The 15,682-nt window shown below is 39.6% G+C and overlaps 1 protein-coding gene, 1 long non-coding RNA gene and 1 pseudogene across 2 annotated transcripts; 1 reads left to right on the top strand and 2 right to left on the bottom strand.

Moving 5' to 3' along the window:
- Positions 1–2,432: 2,432 nt before the first annotated feature.
- LOC145441529 (uncharacterized) lies at positions 2,433–4,318 on the bottom strand. The gene is made up of 2 exons (XR_013915843.1): positions 3,191–4,318; positions 2,433–2,680 (listed from the first exon to the last, which is right to left on the bottom strand). It is a non-coding gene; the product is annotated as an uncharacterized LOC145441529 (long non-coding RNA).
- On the bottom strand, positions 2,961–3,027 carry LOC145442111 (U6 spliceosomal RNA; annotated as a pseudogene).
- A 425-nt stretch (positions 4,319–4,743) lies between the features above and the next one.
- On the top strand, positions 4,744–8,854 carry LOC145441528 (uncharacterized). Its single transcript, XM_080319415.1, has 3 exons — positions 4,744–5,244; positions 5,481–5,579; positions 7,433–8,854. The coding sequence occupies exons 1-3, from the start codon at positions 5,187–5,189 to the stop codon at positions 8,197–8,199; spliced, it is 924 nt and encodes a 307-aa protein (XP_080175541.1). The 5' UTR covers positions 4,744–5,186; the 3' UTR covers positions 8,200–8,854.
- The last annotated feature ends 6,828 nt before the right edge of the window (positions 8,855–15,682 follow it).

Raw genomic sequence — 15,682 nt, 5'->3', positions numbered from 1 at the left:
AAGATAGCCTACGGAATTTCGGGGCAGTTTTCACGTAGTACCAACATTTAATTTTCATAAAAGTCATGTAATACCCAGAATTTTCGTTGCGCTTCGCGCACAGTAGATTTGGTGTGACAAATATGTTTCAACGAAAGTATCCCTAAATATAATTTAGATACCGGGTTGCGTGGTTCCGTTCACACCGCATTGTCGCCTATACTAAATATTTCATTACAGTGAGTATGGCCCCCTATAACGTTTGAAACTATCATTTCGCAATCTAGCAATAACCCATTATACCTAGCAGCCCATGTGGTGGACTTTGATTTTTTTTTTAACGTTAGACCTGTTTTAGCAGACGACCACCGTTGAAACTTTCTGGACAAAAGACATGAAATATATTTTCCGCTTTTTAGGAGTAGTATTTGTATTTTTCTTCCAATTACGAGTATTATACGTTGAGTTCTAATCATAGTTTCAGTTCTTTTGTCTGGAAACATACATGTTGATGTATAAAAGCAAAGTGTTGTAATGCCTTATATTTTCCGAAAATAAAGCTGTACACACTATATGGCATTTTTACGAAATGACGTATTTTTAATTATCGTATACTAACAGCGCAAAGTGTTAAAGCCGTATCTGACACAACTTCTCCGTATTGCTCTTCGATTGAACTAGGGGGCTTATAATATGGGGAAGGGCGCTATGCCATGATATTCTCTAAAACGGGGTGTTCGAGTAAACAAAGAATTAGTATCGCATTCCATGTCAATAGTATCATTTACATCCCATGATATGGACGACTGCTCAGTCTGTCAAAACTTGACAACTCCCGGTATGCATTAATATGAATCAAGCTCTCTACTCCTTCCGCATAGCTCCATTTGCAGCTTTTCACAATCCATGCGAACAAATTACGATCGTTTTCAAAACTACTTGCTTACTTGAATTTAAAGTCAGTCAATTCTACTTCTACTTCAAGTAGTTTTAGGTTGCTTATGAGAAAAGTACTTCTAATCGTACTTGAGTATATTTTTTCGTCGCTACTTCTACTTCTACTTGAGTAGCTTTCTTGACTACTTTGACCACCTCTGCACATATCTGTTTGGTACGGCCGTACGGGGTATAGTCCATTTTACTATAGTTTTTATAGGCCTACAGAGAGTTACACGATAGCTGCGTATGTCAATCAATCAGGTGTATTAATATTTTCATCGTTTCAAAACATCACAAGACTGCGATACAATGAAAAGATAGGAAGGTGTCGAACAACTTGGAGTAGCCTTTAAGATCAGATACCCACCTTAGCCTAGGCGAAGTAAATGGGAGGCATGCACACTTGATGAAAAGTAATGCAGAGAATATAAGACGCAAGTGACAAAATGAGGTGGCATGCGGCGTAGGGCGAGGTCGATGTTAGGTCGTGGTCCGGTAATCCTGAAGACTGGCTAGTATTGATTTAGAAGAATTTGCTTGTATTTCGACTTAATGCGGACATGCTCGACGACTGTCGGATCGCCGGCGAGATGCTGTTCCGCAATTGGGGTCCGGCATACTCGATAGAGCAATGCGCTTTCTTGTATTTAGTCCTGATCATATGGTAGTTGTTCTTCGTTGACGCGCGTGTGATGCAGGCCTACTTGTGTGCTTTTGTCGCCGAGGTGAAGTAGTCGTTGAAATTTGAGGGACATTGACCGCAATGGAACTGATACATAAACTTGGCAATTTCTAGCTTCCTTATATATTCTAAGTTTAGAACACCAAATCGTTTGAGAAGCGATAGCCATGTGTCCTTACTATGCCGTTTGCTGGCTGCAGAACGACGCTTACGCTTAATCGGTCATCTAGTGCGGCATCAAGACGATCAACCAGCCGCCGCCATCATCAACCACATTCCGACGGAGCCATGGCGCAGAGGTGGCTGGAATAGAACGACATGGCGCTCAACAATAGAGACCGAGCTAGCGCAACGCGGGCTATCGCTCGAAGACGCCCATGCACGACCGCCCACGCTGGAGGCGCTTAATAAGGGCCCAAAACTGATTATCTTGATGTTCCTTTGTTTCCTGTTTTCTTTTGCCCTTTTATTTAATCGAAAGCCGATATATATATATGATACTATAGAACTGTACACTGTAAAAAATAAAAACCTCGATTTACCGCGAAATGTTTGGAAGCACGGTAGCCAGACATTTCGTGGTAATCTAACATTACCGTTCGTCAATGTAAATTTAACTTACACTCGTCCGGTGATCTCACTTTACACGCCAGACTGTAATGTTACAGTCACCTCCGGTATATCTAATTTACATGTTCTCCCGTACATTTGCGATCGAGACTGTCAATTTACCGCCTACCTACCTACATGCTGTCCCTGTAAATCAGGATTACATACCAGCTTGTAAATTCACGTACATCCATACCTATCGCAAAGCAACACGATGCAAAAATATCGCAACATTTTCTTCACATCCCCAAAACGACATTGGAACAAACTGTATATTCATTCATGATATCACGATGCAGTGGTTATCGATGGAAAAATATTGCTGCTGGAGGTCTAATTCTTCTTTAGGAGACATGCAGTAACACGAGTGGTCTCGAGAAAACGTGAATTAATTCCACCACCGGCCAAACTTCCAATTGTTTCTTTTTCTCGTTCTCATTCCTTCTGTGAATGTAGTATCTTGCAGTTCCACTAAAAAGAATTCATGCGTAAGTCGCTATATAAAGCAAAGTTCCTAACCTGGACAGTGGACATGACATTATAAAGACTAAGACAAATAGGCTAACAAAAATATAACATGTATTGAAGTACCGGTACTGGCACATTGTGTGATGACGGCTCCGCCTTTTACATGACATAGCAAAGATTCATGACTTTATCTCTGTTTTGAAGCAAAAGGTTCCTAATTTAAGGTGGCATGTGGCAAACAAATCCAGCAGTGGATGAAAACATATCTATGCTATGGCTCGAAAATGACATTGGACGCTTCACGATTTTGCGTGTCATCCTTGCGCAGGGGCCATGCTAATCTTCTCCTTCGCAGCGGAGTATGTGGTCACGATAGAAGTCGACAAATATCCCAAAATAGAACAGAGAATGCGGCGAATGAAATATATCAATCATGAAATCTAATAAGTCATCGAGGGCTGGTGTGCAGAGTCAGATATTCACGGTAACAAATACTATGTAGTACTGTATTACCTTTTAAGATTCGTATTCCATTCAGCATTCCTAGGAATCTTCAACGATCGTGTCCACTTTCTTCAAGCACAACAAGCTTCGCTCCACCCTTTGCCCAAACCTCACTAATGGCCACTGGCCAGACGACACTCGAACGATTTCGAAATAAATGGTATTCATCCGCTGACACATGACACAAATAATATTTACTGGCCACGTTATAATGATTGATCTGGGTCTTTTTTTTCATACAGAACCATTTATCATTGCATATAGTCCCTTTTTTCATCTAATTTCGTATAAATTGATATATATTCCATGTGTTGTTCACTACTTACTGTACTTACCTAACCAGACGCTGCTTGTGATGTCACAGTTGTGCGTTGGTTGTTTACTACGAATCTCAGAAAAAGCAGTCACCTAATGTAACCTATTACAGGTCGCCTTGTCCGCCATTAACAAATGGTCAGCTGAGCATGCGGTGCTGATATTTCTAGTTTCCCCGAGCAATATTATACATCCTGAACTAATTTTCTAACTTGTCAGCCTTATCCGTGACAACGAATGTAACCAGCGAGACTGGCCGTACAGCCATTGCCTTATAATATAATATGGCTACGGTGTACCACATTAGCTACGATTGTCAGTTATTTCTTGTACCCTATACTAAGCTTAAATTGATACTAGGGCCAACAATTTCGGTGACAGACCCCAGTCTCGCAAACGAGGTTAAATCAGGTCAAATCACCTCTAGAATGATACATCAGTAACATTCAGTTCTACGTATACATTGGCTGCAGCGATTTTGAAGCTAATCAATTTTGCCAATAGCCCGGTAAACTGCAGTAACGAGTAACTGTCAGTAATTTTGCAAATAAATTCTGGTAACTTACATTACAGCTATATTAAGGTAATATTACATATCAAAATGTAAAATGACAAGCTACGCACAGTAATTGGCTGCGACCGGTAATTCGTGGTAAAATTTACAGAGATTTCCCAGTAAATCTACCAGATTTTTTACAGTGAGTTTGTCATATGATAATTACTTTCATAGCTATATTGTTAGTTGCTTTCGATGTGTTGGATGAAAACGCATTGGTCCATACCCTTTTAAAGCAGCATAAACTTAGATTATAGTGTCTATAATGGCATCGCCATATGAACTAGCTCTCCAAAATTTCTTAATTTTTCCATGTTGTTTTCTAATAAATGTGTTCGAAAGATATGTCATGCATGTCTTCTCAACTAAGTTGTCTGGTGAAAAGATTTCTATGGCATGTAGGTTCGAATGTAATGACGATTCCCGTTGGCTCAGTAATGATTTTATGCATGGGAAAAGTGGGCATGGGCATGCTGGTCATTGGGCAAAGACTAACAGACTTGACGGCATGATCACTGATCAGTGATCAGATGTGAGAACTGCAGCCTGTACTTCCTGAATGCAACCATAGCTTTATGGTGGCAACTGACTCATTGTCCGTAAACCATGATGTCATGCACAGAACTGTTCTATGCATTTTCTCAAAAGCAACGAGTATATTTATCAGTCAATTCGTATTCCGCTTGACACGGAAGTCCATGACATCTGGTATAGATCGTGGAAACGGAGTAAGCATTCGCATGAGGATAGAGGATTAGCTGAGCGGTCAGCATGGTTGTAATTAGTGCACTTACGAAAAACCGGCCTGCATAAGTCATTACCGCAGTATATTGCCATTCATGTTGTCGAGTACACTCATATATGACGGGTTAAATGACGCGACCGCGCGCTCGAAGGAAATTATGTTCTGAATACTGCTGGCTGACGCGAGTATTTTGTCTAAAAGGAAGTCAAAGCTCGATAATATCCTTAACTGCCAAGTGATCACTAAAGCCTTTGCGAAACAGCATTATTTCTAGCGGACTTGGCCGATTGATATTTTAGGTAAAAGCACCCTATTTTTACTAAAGAGTGGTAGGCCTACCTCAAGAAGCGGCACGGAAGAATGGGACTTTCACATTGATCATACGCAAAATGTCTGTATTGGAAAGCAGGATCGTTCGATGGATCAGAAGCCTGGCGGTTAGAAATGGTAATAGCGGTTAATTTTAAATTATCATAATGACAAATCAAAAGTTACCTTAGCGGCTTGGCGAAAAAGTTATGTCGGCTGAACAAAATTTGTTTTAGCAATGCATTGGCGTCGTGAATCTGCCGATGAGACCTTACAAGCTACATGACGTTCTCAAAGTAATGAATTTTAGAAATTGTGAAAGTTCGCCGTTCGCCGCAGTTTACGCCCATAAGTATCACGATATTCATTTTTAGTATCAAGCAGGATCACATCCAACCGCAATAACAACGCCAGCAAGGAGTTCGATTTCATGCTGCTGAGTCAAGAGGGCGATCCAGATTTTGTGCTGGAAGGTAAGCGGATTTAGGACTCGTTTTCTTTTCAGCAGCGCCTTGTGGTTCGAAAACTGGGCAATGCGATGGTTAATCGCAAGGGTGACAAACAAGAATTCATGAACCAGCTATAGCTAGGATGAAATATATTCCAATATTTATATATATCATTTTTATAATGAAAACCGTCTAACGCTATCTCATGTAGCCTACTTCTACACTCTCAGCGAAAAGTTCGTGCACAACATTTTAATCCAAATTATGCTTGCCAAAATAAAATAAGTACAAATTATCGAAATACGAAGGAACGTAGGCGGATAGAAGCGTTGGAAGTTATGCACGTGGGATTTATACAATGATTGAAACTACGAATCAAGCAAACCGTCTCTTCCGCGAAGTAACCAAAAGAACTAGACTAGCGATTGAATATATACTAGGGTTACCATATTTCGGAAATCTGAAAAGAGAAGACTTTTTGATAATTTTCAAGCTTAGAATGCATCAGTAAAATCGGGAAAAAGTGGTAAATTTTTCCCGATTTTGTGGTTGGTCGACTAAAAAAGGAAACTTTTCTTGCTCAAGTCCCGAAAAAGCCGCCGGACCGTCACTTGAGCGCCGATTTACTATATCTCCGTCCAATTTCCACGTCTATATTTACGAAATATCTCAAATAAGAGGACAAATTCTCAAGAAAGAGGACATTTAGGCGTCCTCCGAGGACAATTTCAAAAAAGTCCAAAAAGAGGACAAATCCTCTTAAAAGAGGACGTATGGCAACCCTAATATATATACAGGAAAAGAAAAACGCCGATTGATAATGATGATTGACTCAAATTGGCTCTAAATTGAAACACACAAAAACACAGTTTCTATAACGAGTGAAATATTCGGCCAACTATGGGGTTCTGAATTCTGAAGTAGGTTCTGGTTCATGTACCACCTTTAGGGTGTGAATACACACACATTTCGCTATGAGTGTAGGCCTATGTACATATAATCGCTTCAGTGCAGTGTTTCGCTGACTCAAGTCACGTTTTCTCACTGATTTGACTCAACTTAGGCTTGAAATGTGAAAATATCAAATTACTCGTGACTTGGAGAGACTGATTTTCAAGTCAATCTTTAAGCCACCAAATATCCTATAACTTAGCAAAGTCACGTAATATGATATGATCTGATGATGATATGATATGATCAATTCAGTCAGGACGACATCACAAATAAAACAGTTTGGGCATCCCCGTAACTCCCATCATAATAGCCTTGACTGACATTTACGTTGAATTATGCTTCCATGCGATATTGAATAGACCCGCATGCCTTTATGGACAGCATCCACAATCCACATCAATTAATTTACATAATAACTGCGGTGACTCGCATTAGTTTGACTGTAGTTAGTTCCGCCTGGTGTAGCTAGCCTAATTATGCAGCTGCATTAGCATATTAACATCAACGACACAAACTGAGAATATATAACGACCTGAAATTCATTCAAAATCCGAAAATTTGAGATTACTTGATTTGACTCGCAGTTACTTTTAGAATCTGCGTGAATTGACTAGATCGAATGACGTCCTGCTGACCTCCAAGGCGATTTTATTGGTGGAATGGTATTGACCTCTCCTTGTTCTCTCTATTAGGCCTAACATAATTTACGTGCTTGCCATTATAGCTCTGTTGCGAAGGGCGCTCTTTGTGACGCCGTCTATGTCCACTAAGCTATAGGTTTATAATAGAAATCATATTTTTGCGTGAATGCGATTCGATTTCTTGGTGCGGACCGTTATTAATTACAATTTTATCTGCGGTTACCAATTCACATATTTTCAAAAAGGTTTGGTAACGCTATATGGTGTTGTATGTGTTTGCAGAGAGATCACGCCTTCTCATCCAAGCAGGGGATTTCGATCAAGCCGTATCAGTGTTGGAGTCGATCAATATATCTCAAGGACAGCAGCTAATGCTCGGAGAGTGTTATTTCGAGTTAGGTAGAATTCAAGACGGATTGCGTTGTTCTGCCACACTAATGGAATTACTCACGTCGCATCAACGGCCAAAAGCAAACGAACTGATGAAGCTCGTTCAAGCATACCTAGCATCTTCCTACAACTTCCGGGCTTTGCTATTACTTCGCTGCACGGCCAAATTGTATGTCCTCGAAGCCCGAGAAAAAAATGACACTCTTGCATCTCTTGCGGCAATTGAAAAATGCTCTTATGATTGCTTCTGTTTGATCGATAACATGATAGAACAAGGTGACTACCATCACGTTGTTGCAGAGGAATATGGACCCGACTTCATAGTTGAGATTCTGAATTTCTTTCGTGAAATAAAAGTCACCCCGCAGTCGGTGGAAAAGATTGAACTGGAAGCGAAAGTAATGAACAACGTAGGTCTGTGTTACCGTTGTATTAAATGCTATTCGCCCGCAAAACGCTATCTCCAGGATGGAATAAGCTTGATGAGAAATAAAAATATCTCCACGATATCTTACCAGCAGACACTTGGAAACTTACTGCGAAATTTGGGACTCATGTTACACGACGAACAGTCCCGTTCTGCGGCACAGTCGCTTTACATGGAATCTTTGGAAGCGTTTGGAAAGGCGGAGAAACTTAGGGCTTGTGCCAAGTTATAGCATGCATGTGCGCAAAAAGCTTGGCATCTGTGTAATACAACTTTCGGGCTGTCATTGTGGCTTTAAAGTGCACACGAGCCTATATATTTTCATACACAATTACACATATATGTAAGAGAATCGCGATGACTGGAAGAGTGGCCTAAGCCTATAGTCTGACATGATACATTGATACATAATAATATCATATAATATTTTCATTTCCTTCGTTTTTTTAAGCAACAATAGCTGATGAGCCAGGAATTCATTCAAAAGTTCATACGATTTATTTGGACATTACTTGGATTTTAGAATCTATGGATGAAGCACTGTATATTAAAATTTATGATGAAAAATTAAAACCAAGAACTAGGCCTACGAATAGAAATTAAATAGCTTTCATCGGCAGTTCTGACAAAGAAAATATTATCCTCGAAATTCTCATCTGCTCACCTGTTCAAATGTTCATGTCTTTCACGCGAGCCTTTCTCCATATCAAGACTCGGAACCGGAAACTTGCGAGTCCGATGTGGAGTTCTTATCACCTCCTTCTCAATGGGAGTTTAATTTAAAATACTACTCCGTTGTTAGTCGTTTCGACACCTTCCTATCTTTTCATTGTATCGCAATATTATGGTGTTTAAAATGATGAAATTATTAAAAAACTGATGAATGATGATGCTTTTCATTATTATTCGTTTCAGTTAAGTCTAATAGCCTGAGACAGTAGTTATCAGTAGTATATAGGGTCGCTCAACCGGTGGCAGGGGCTCTTATGGGCGGGGTGGCATGGTGCCGAGAAACCGGGGGTGGCATGGTGACCCTTATGTCTTATGGCGGGGGTGGCATGGTGCCATTGTGTCTTATGGCGGGGGTGGCATGGTTACCTTTTCGGGTATAGGCTGCGGCGGCATGGTGCCGAGAAACCGGGGGTGGCATGCGGCTATTTCGTCTTATGGCGGGGGTGGCATGGTTACCTTTTCGGGTATAGGCTGCGGCGGCATGGTGCCGTGAAACTCGTGGTGGCATGGTGACCCTTATAACTATAGGCTGCGGTCGCATGGTGCCACTGTGTCTTATGGGTGCGGCGACATGGTTACCTTTTCGGGTATAGACGGCGGCGGCATGCTAACGTGAAAACTCGTGGTGACATGCTAATGTTTTTTTGGTATATGTGCGGCGACATGCTAACGACGATAAATGTGCCTGTCGTGTATTCTTACGGGATCTGTGATGAGTCGCCATGTGTTCTTATGGGTGCGGTCGTGAATCGTACTTTCAGGCATCTCTCGTGCGGTGTTGAATAGTCACCAACAATAACCGCACAAACGGAAACTTGGCTTGCAAGAGGATTAAGCAGTGCGTGCGACCTATATTTCGAATGACCTGCGCGCTGAATTGTTTCCGTGCAGTCGTGTGCTACTATCGATTATTACACTAGATCAGTCAGTGCGAAATAGTTTGCTAAATCTAGGAATCACTTCCAAGGTAATATTTTGGTAATTAGTTTACCGCAGAGCCGGCGTAGTCGGCGATTCGAATATCAACAATAACCGCGTTCACAAACTAACACTTCAAAAATGTGTGAAATAGTTTGCAAATCCCCGCGATCACTGACAAGATAATGACTCGGGTGACATGATAACGTTACAGGTATATGCTGTGGTGGTGATTCGCCATGTGTTCTTATGGGTGCGCTCGCACGTCGTACTTTCAATATAGGTATCTCTCGCATGTCGTATTGGAAACTCGTGTTGGCTCGCTCACGCGGTGAAATTTTAGTAATCAGTTTATCACAGAACTTGATTTCGCTGGTAAGATTTAACAAGTAACGAATAACAGACCGTCAGTGTCGGTAACTTGAATAGCGACAAATTGTCACTTATTTCCGCTCTAACCCTAATCCTTTGTGAAGTGAACGCTTATTTAATTTTAAAATCCAACGACCACTCACCGGATAATGCTTCAGACATATAGCAATCCCTCATACCCGCTCACAAGGTAATATTTCGGTAATAAGTTTGTCACAGAGCCGTCGCAGACGGTGATTCGAAAACCAACAATTTGTCACTCGCCCGCGATCGCTATATGTTTCACGCCTCCAGAATAGTGGCTGACTTTAGTTGTGTGATAAGATCCATGAAAATATTCAATCAATGTGTTAGTTTATCAACTTGAAATGAAACTCACTACACAAATCAAGTCGATTCGTATCTGAATGTTTTAAATCGGTACAACTCTAATCCTTTGACAAATCCCTTAACGCGTTTTTGTTGAATCGAACGTAACCGAATATTACTGACGCCGACTTTCAGCCGCATCGAATTATTCGCACATTCCGCGCCGCTGTTTTCACACTTATAGAATCAATACCAACTATAACTCTACAAGAATCAAGAATCACAAGTATGTGCATTACACAGTTATTGTCTTTATTAACTTGAAATCAAACACTTAACAAAAACACGCAACTAATCATTTGGCAACTCTAGCATTACCAAAAAATTCCAGTATTGTTGATTGAAAATCCTTGAGTCATTATTATCAAAAATGTTATAGTACCGCATCGGGATCCATTCGCGGGATGTACTAAAGGTAAATCCAAATAATCCACATTCGCGGGATGTACTAAAGGTAAATCCAAATAATCCACATTCGCGGGATGTACTAAAGGTAAATCCAAATAATCCAGAATGAAATATTTGGACTTTGACATAGTGTGAATTGAAATAGGATTGACAAACACGACTACCAACTTTGATCCAGCCACATTTCAAGATCATACTTTGAAACAAGTAATGTAACATTACAACTCTATTCCCGATCCCGCTTTCCATTTGTCAAAGAGATATTTTAACATCTTACCATACTCAGAAGAATTATTCACGACATTAACAATTGTTAAAAATCTAGTTTTCACTTACTTGATTATATCACTGCAACTCATAAATTTGAATTAATTCATCCTGGTTGTATTCGTATGCTCGGTCTTTTTTATTCAATTGTAAAGGTTGTTACTATTCTGAAGACAAAGTATTTACTAATCGGTGCATATACGATTTGACTTGGACATATTATATTTTGAGTATACGAGATTTGAATGTCTGAACAATAACTGAGAAATAATTTATCACAATTATATCCGTAATATTACAGCGTAAAAGATATTGGAATGTCAGCAACTCTGTAAGGTCATAGTTACTACCACTAATTTACCCGACCAACTCGTCATGATCATTCCTGAAATCAACACAAACGTGACCACTGACTTGAGTTAACCACAAAACAGCATCAAGTTTTAAATCCACTTGTAGCTTACGGCTTATTTGAATGCGGGTTATGTTTTGTTGTAATTGAGTGTACGGAAATAGTATTACGTCTCGACATATCACCATGTCGGAATTTGTGACAGAGAATTGAAACATATGCACTTTACAGAGTGTGAAAATATCACTTTGAGTATCGAGTACCGTTCGAAGCTAGCGATCAATTCTTAATCATTTCAGTAACTCCCCATTGTGTGTGCTAAATGTAAAATATCGCGAGGTTATACACTCTAAGACTTTGATCATTACAAAAGTAAATTGTGATATGTTTGTTAGATGCATCCAATTCAACTAGAAGTGTCTAGTGCCCAACACTCGTAATATCAAAAAAGTACTTGCTACACTGTTATTTGCTACGTGTTATGCATTGTTGTTCATTTGTAGTATTGAATGAAATTGTTCTTGAACCCTCAAATAATAATTCCCGACATGAAACCAAGTCACTGAAAGTCGTTACCATCACGAAGATACAATGTGTACGATGTTTGTCAAATGTGTCCTACCTGGCCAACAGAAAACAATTTTCACTAGCTTGGTAATGAAACCGAAGTCTCCATTCGATATATTGTTTGCGTCAAATACTTTACAACGAACACATTTGCGTGGTTGAGCTTTACATCATCAGACTGTCATCTGTACATCAAGAATACACCCGACTTGTAACTGGATCGTTTACCTAACCGAGTTGTATGCACAGTTTGATATTTTTGTCATTTAGTGATTGCTGAACATACCACTTCGAAATACTGCGTTGATCTTAATTTCCATCATCGTGATAAGTGAAGTACATTTGTTTTGAATTTATAACAATAGGCTTTTCTACGACATGATAAATTATTGACAAGTTCTGCTTAGAAGATTGGTTGCATATCACGAAAAATAATATACCACACATATTATTACTGTTACTCCATTCATCGGTATTTTTTCCGTTGTCGATTTTCTAACGAGTAAAATTTATTACTTGAGTTGCTCTGCTTAATGTAAATGTAAACTCGCCCGTCTTTCAACAACAAACAATGTTAAAAAAGTATGCAATCAAACACAACAAGTTTTACGATACTAATTATTATCCCACATAACCCATTTCTTACCGAAGACATATGAAATATATTCATGTTACACGAAAATATTCGCTCATGCTACAAACCTGTACAATGATTGGTGGTGCTTTCAAACTGTTTCGATACCTCAAGAACTTTATTGTCTGAACGGTTGTTCATGTATCGTAATAATCAAGTAGTTCAACATAAAACTAGTATTAACAGAAACACCAGAGTTGTTTACACAAAAGTTTGTGTGTGTACAGTATACGAATACCATTTGTAAGTCCAGCACAATTGTGGTATCCATACGAGTTTAGTTAACGCAATTTACGACACCGAGGTCGCGTCATCTTTCGTAAGACAACAAACCAAGGCTTCAGGATATGTCCATGTCATAGCAATAAATCAGCTACTCCAACAACAGAGTGCATATGTTTCTAGTTACGGCGCTTACATCTTACACACAAATCAATCTACTTTGCTAACGAAAAGTGGTGAGTCATCATATGGTTGTCCTCACAACTAAAACATACTATCATACAAAATGGTCGTTATAGTTTGCACACCAACGATACATCGTACAAGTAACAAGTCTCGAGAATCCAGTTATTCAAAAAACGTGAAAGTATTTCTACACCAAGTCGTTATGTTGACGAAAGCGTATATTGTAATATCATGATCGATTTGCATTCGTTGGTCACAAACTGTCACTACTCTAAATAATTCTTTTTCACTCAAACACAAACGCATACTTGTCACCATTCGTTTTCATCAAGCACGAGTTCAAGAAACTTACTTACTACGATATGAATTTTTATTTTTATGTTGTGTAAATAGGTAATAATTAATTCAAGTAACACTATATCAACATCATCGAGTTGTGCTAATAGATTTACATGTGATCTTGTGGTTTTCGTCGGGACATACAGCACGAACTAACTGTAGACTCCTCTCTGTTGTACAGCTACTCGGTAATCGAAATGCATTAACATGTAAACAACGATCTTGTTTCGTCACACCAAAAATATGTTCACTGTCGCGATACTCCGCACAAGACGTGCATAGCCTTTTCACACTCGTAATAGTATACCAACGTCAAGCGATAACGTTTAACAACACCAACGACACTAAACCCACGACGTTTACCTATGTAAAATTACCACTTTCACTTGTCAGTCCATCGTTTACCTGACTAAACATATTATTTTCCTTTGGAGATCTGACGTTTACCCAGAGTAAGAAACCATTTTCACTTGTAAATATTTTTTTTCCTCGGCTAACAAACCTTTTTTCACTTGGAAATATATTTTTTCTCTGGGTAACAAACCTTTTTCACTTGGAAATATATTTTTTCTCTGGTTAACAAACCTTTTTCACTTGGAAATATATTTTTTCTCTGGTTAACAAACCTTTTTCACTTGGAAATATATTTTTTCTCTGGGCAACAAATCTTTTTCACTTGGAAATATTTTTTTTCCCCGGGTAACAAACCTTTTTCCCTGAGCAACAAACCATTTTCACTTGGTGGTCCATCGTTTACCCGAGTAAAAGTATCATTTTCTTTTGGAGATCCGGCGTTTACCCCGTGTAACAATACATTTTCACTTGGAAAAATACTTTTACCTAGAGTAACTAATCATTTTCTCCTGGGTAACAAACCCTTTTCCCTTGGAAATATATTTTTTCCCTGGGTACTAAACCATTTTCGTTTGGAAATATATTTTTTTCTCTGAGTAACAACGCCATTTTCTCTTGGAGATGTGATGTTTACCTAAGTAAAAATATCATTTTCGTTTGAAATCTGACAACCACACGCATCAATTGGGTATTTGTTGTATTGGCGACAGTTTGAAATTGATTACAACGAACAGTGACGAAAATATAAACCGACAACCGGTTTCAGAGTATACCCGCATCGATCGCATCGCATCTATATCATCGGTTAACCACATGAAATAACAGCATACCATTGGATATCGAAATGTATGTTTTGGAAATCGACGGATATTGTATGTCCTGGTGTGTGTGTGTCTGTGTGTGTGTCCGGGTTCGTGCTTTAGATTTTCCAGAGTCAAAATGTCTGAATAAAACACCTCCTCGACTTTGGTAGCTGGTTGATACACGGATAATGGTGTTCGGAAAACGGATGAATTTATGTTCCCCATGGCGCTAACAACTCCGGGTTACTTGTGAGTTTCCTCAGGTCTGTTTACTATATTGTGTCTTTACTGATCAATACATGTCGCTCCAGTCAGCTGAAACCGGATCACTAATACGAGAAAGTGTGTGGGGGCCTGATCTGGATATTCACTCATGAACCAACGACCAATATTCAAGTAAACATGGTACAGACAGTGTTTTGTCTCCATGAAAAATACCAACCATCACATACAAGTAACGTCGCGATTGTTCACAAGTATTCGCGTAAACGAGGTGTACAAACAATGTGTCGGTGTACAAACATCATGGAAAACAAATTCATGTTCTCAAGTCTCATCATGCGACGACTCTGTACATTCAATGTGGGCATAGATGACTTGGAGACAGACAAGCAGCCATATTTGGACGTAACACGGTCTTAGTTTGAACCGACCTCCACCCAACTGGTGAAAAATCAATCTCACACGAGTACAGCCCTTTCACGGATTCACACCTTGATTTTGCAAGATTGTTCGGATTCTCAGGTAGACTTGTATCGTGATACAGACTTCGACATAATCGGGTTGCGTAACTCGCTCAATCCCTCCACGTATTGTTCGTCCTAACCTGCAAACTTTTTTGCTGAGGCCGCAGTGTTTCACCCGGTGTAATGTATTTGGCGATCACCATCGTTATCAATCTTTCACGCGATGAATATGTCAGATGTCGCTACTCCCACATAACGACTACAGATAAACATCGTGAGCAGTGACTCCGGATTGAAATCGTAAACAGGGACTCTGTGTGTGTGTGTGTGAATCTCGAGTTCGATTACGATTAGATAATGTAATCCAAGGTGTGTCTCTGCGGTTGAAGACTGATTTCATGTTAACCACTCCGCAAGAGGGCGCTGACTCGTAATTCTACATGTCGTTATAAAACGTGGTTGGAAACTTTTGGTCTAGTTGATCCAGCTACGTATTGAAACAGTTC

Source organism: Botryllus schlosseri, chromosome 6, assembly GCF_051294905.1.
Source record: "Botryllus schlosseri isolate E-star chromosome 6, Bs_hap1, whole genome shotgun sequence".
In the NCBI taxonomy this organism is placed as follows: domain Eukaryota; kingdom Metazoa; phylum Chordata; class Ascidiacea; order Stolidobranchia; family Styelidae; genus Botryllus; species Botryllus schlosseri.
Note: the sequence above shows the minus strand (reverse complement) of the source record. Positions and strands in the feature narration are given on the sequence as shown.